Source organism: Silene latifolia, chromosome Y (genome assembly GCF_048544455.1).
Source record: "Silene latifolia isolate original U9 population chromosome Y, ASM4854445v1, whole genome shotgun sequence".
NCBI lineage: Eukaryota > Viridiplantae > Streptophyta > Magnoliopsida > Caryophyllales > Caryophyllaceae > Silene > Silene latifolia.
In genome coordinates this window covers 372,823,933-372,827,734 of record NC_133538.1, presented here as the reverse complement: position 1 = coordinate 372,827,734, position 3,802 = coordinate 372,823,933, and the positions used below count along the sequence as shown (strand labels likewise).

The window sequence follows — 3,802 nt, the reverse complement described above, 5'->3', positions numbered from 1 at the left end:
TGAACAAATGTTTCAAATATATGATTAACTTAATTCACTTTTATTGACTTTTATCTCATAAAATCAATAAACATGCAAAACTTCAAATCAACCTTAAAAATTTTACATACAATCTTTAGAAAATATGCATGAAACAATATAAAAATTTCATGACCCAAATCAACCTTTAACTTTTTTTTTTTTGTTAACTCTTAACCAAAATACGGCATTTTTGACTCGGTTTTCTACCAAAAATCATTAAAAATAGCAAAGTAACTTCAAAAGTCACCAAATTTTACCACAAACCTTTTGAGATCAGTAGGTATGCATGCCCAAAAATTTTCATGCTAAAACCTCTTCTAACACAATTTTTGAGTTTTTCAAATTATCTCATAATTTGTTTAATATACTTAAAATCAACATGCAAATTACAAGCCTAGCTCATGATACCACTTGAAAGATCATAGATCCTAATTAGACTCTCTAATTAAAAATCAAATTATCTCATAATTCATTTTTATGTGATCTATGTAACATGCATGCTAATATAAAAGCATAATAATAAAGATTAAGGAAATACAATTTCCTTACATTGATAACAACTAATAAACAATAACAACTATGGACTAGAGAGAGGGTGACTCTGCCGTCTCCAAAAATTAACCAAAAAAAACCCTAATCTACCTCTCACTGCTCCGCCGCCTCCACCATCCAAGCTAGCCTCCCTTCATCTTCCCCTACTCAATCGCCGGAGATGGGTTCGTCCCTAAGCCTATCTCCGGCGATTCGACGCATCTCATCCTGAAACCCCCTTTTTATTGATTTTTTTTCTTCGTTTTCCTTGTACACCCGCCGCAACCTCACCAATGTTCTGTCTCCGAGGATGGGTCTGCCCTAACCTGTATCCGGTGACGGTCTGTCCCTCGGTCTTAAGCTTTTGATTTCGGTACTCCTGCACTTTTCTCCTCCGATTTGAATTTTGACCCGTTGTGTCTGCCCGTCGGTTGGTCTATTGGAGTTCTCTATGATGATGTCTCTCTCATCGTCGTCTAACTGCTTTGTGGGTCCCTTTTCTTGCTCCGTGGTTGGAGCTGTTGGCGTTGCTTGCTCGTTTTTATCGATGGTCTGGGGGTTAACCCCTCCTTGTTGTTCCCGTCCCATTGGTACCCTTGTCCTGTCACCGCTGCTTTTCGTTTTCAATCCAGGGGTGATCCTCCCATTCCCCCCACCCCTGGGTCATTTTTCTTGTGTAGGACTTTCTCTGGTCGTGTCAATGAGTTTTTCATTCCCGTCTGCGTTGCTTTGTCCTTAGTGGATGTTGTCTGGGTCTGACACGGTGATCCCCCCCATTCCCCCCACCTGTTGTGTGCTCTATTTTTTCCTTCCTTTTTTCGACTAGTGTTGTCCCTTCTTTTTGTCTGTTGGGTTGGTTGGCGGTGGTCTTGGGAGGTGTCCTTGGTGATTTGGGTTGCCTGTTGGTGGTTTAAACTGCCTTTTTGTTTTGTTGATGGGTTTCCTTTTGCTGCTCCTGTTGGTTGCAAGTGTGTCTTTGATGGTTATGTGTCAGCTGTTTTGTCAAGGTGCTTGAGGCATGCTTGTTTAGTAGGTTTGATGTAAGTGGCTCCTGTTGGTCTTGGATTTTCCTGGTGGTAGTCGGGTCTTTTCTTCATCTGTTCGGATTGATGAGTCTGGTTGCAGGGGTTTCCTTTGTTTTTTTGTGTGGCTTTGTCTTCGGTATTTCGGCTGGGTTTTTTAACCTGGAGGTGGTGGTTGTGATGGTGTCTATTTAAGGATGTTGGGTTTCTATATGAGATGTGCTTGGTAGGGTGAAGTTGGGGGCTGGCTTTGCTGTTGGGTAGCTCGGATGTGGTGGTCTCAACCTCAATCGTCTCTATGAAAGGATTGGCTTGGAATTTCAGGGGTCTTAATGATCCGCTTGCTCCTTCAATCCAAAAAATTAGAGCTATCTGTAGATCGTTTCATAATAATTTAGACTTTGTTTTCCTTTCTGAAACTAAGTGTGATGTACGATCAGTTGATGTTCTTTTGCGCCATATGGGTTTTCTCCAGTCTGTTGGGTATGATGCTGATGGTTTAAAAGGGGGGCTTTGGGTTGGATGGAAAAGTAATTGTAAATTAGAATGCGTCTTTTCCAGTCGCAATCTTATTATCCTCTTGGTCAATCAATGTAAAGGTAGTTTGTGGTATTTGTGTTGTGTTTACGGAGAACCTGATCATACTAAGCGGGGCGCTGTTTGGGAATCTTTTACTATTCATCTTAATTCCTTCGACAAACTTTTCTTGCTTATTGGTGATTTCAACCAAGTTGAATTTTGGTTTGATAAATTAGGTGGTAGTGATAAATTGATTAGAGGAGCAAACATATTCTCATATTGGAAGAATTTACATTGTCTGATGGATATTCCTTTTAAGGGACCTAGATTCACCTGGTGCAATAATAGGGAAAATCCTCATCGCATTTATGAAAGACTTGATAAGGGTCTTGCTTCTAATGATTGGCTTTCTCCTTTCCCAAATACTTTTATCAAACACCTGCCTATTCAAATACCGGATCATGCTCCTATTATTCTTGATAAAAATATGATTCTCTTTACCAAGAAAAAATTTACAGACTCGAGACTTGGTGTTTTAATCATGCCGAATGCAGCGACCTAGTTAAAGAAAGCTGGGGAAGAAAAGATAAGGGTGATGCTTCTCATGCTCTTTTGTCAAAATTACGCCGTATAAATAACGCTTTCAGAATCTGGGCTTGTAACAAAAAGGATGAATGGGGACTAAAGTGGAGTGCCTTTTATCAGGACCTGGAGTTCTAACTTTTGGATATTGAGAATGGTGGTGACACTATTAACTACGAATCATGTCACAAAAAGCTTATGGAATTCTCTATTGCCGCGGGGACTTATTGGCGTCAACGTACCAAATTTAAATGGAATTGTGAGGGTGACACGTGCACTAAATATTTTTTCAATTGGGTTAAAGGACGATCTGGTGCTAACCTTATCTTGGGTATTAAGAAGGAATCTGATGAATGGACTTTTGATATGAAGGAGATTGGTGGTTTATTTAATAATTACTTCTCAAATATTTTTAAGTTTGGTGCTGAGCCCGAGCTTTTTGATGATTACATAAATAACTACGGTTACTTATTTGATAATCTTAAGTGTAAAGTTGGCATGGAGGAGAGAGCCAAGTTGGGTCGTGTTTATTCGAAAGTTGAAGTTCGTTAAGCTGTTTTCCAATTGGGACCTTTAAAATCTCCGGGTCCTAACGGGACACCAGCGGCCTTCTACGAGAAGTACTGGCCAATTGTGAAGAATGATGTTATTAATGGAGCTCTCAATATTCTCAATTCGGGTACCGTTCTTAAGGATTTTAATAAAACCTTTATTGTTCTTATTCCGATGAATGATTGCCCGGAGAGAGTTCAGGATTTTCGGCCGATTAGCCTCTGCAATGTTATTATGAAAGTTGTCACAAAGTGTATTGCAAATAGGTTAAAAGGGATTCTGGATGATCTTGTTAGGCCTTTTCAATGTGCCTTTGTCCCAAATAGAAGTATTGCGGATAATATTGTTATTGCTCATGAAGTTCTTCATGTTATCAACAGAAGGAGTTCCGGTAAGACGGGTATGATGGCTTTAAAGGCTGATATGAGTAAAGCTTATGATAGATTGAACTGGAATTTCATAAGAGGGGTGCTATCTTCTTTGAATTTGCCCGGCTCTATGGTTCATCTTATTATGAGAACTATTGAATCTGTTTCTTATGAAATCCTGATTAATGGTTCTCCTGAGGAAAATGT

The 3,802-nt window shown here is 39.3% G+C and overlaps 1 protein-coding gene across 1 annotated transcript; it reads left to right on the top strand.

Moving 5' to 3' along the window:
• The first annotated feature begins 1,872 nt into the window (after window positions 1-1,872).
• On the top strand, window positions 1,873-2,655 carry LOC141631851 (uncharacterized). The gene has a single exon (XM_074444472.1). The coding sequence runs from the start codon at window positions 1,873-1,875 to the stop codon at window positions 2,653-2,655; it is 783 nt and encodes a 260-aa protein (XP_074300573.1).
• Window positions 2,656-3,802: the final 1,147 nt, after the last annotated feature.

Bases quoted from the DNA above. Each gene is read 5' to 3' on its own strand.
- LOC141631851 (XM_074444472.1), top strand. From the start codon at position 1,873: ATGAAAGGATTGGCTTGGAATTTCAGGGGTCTTAATGATCCGCTTGCT.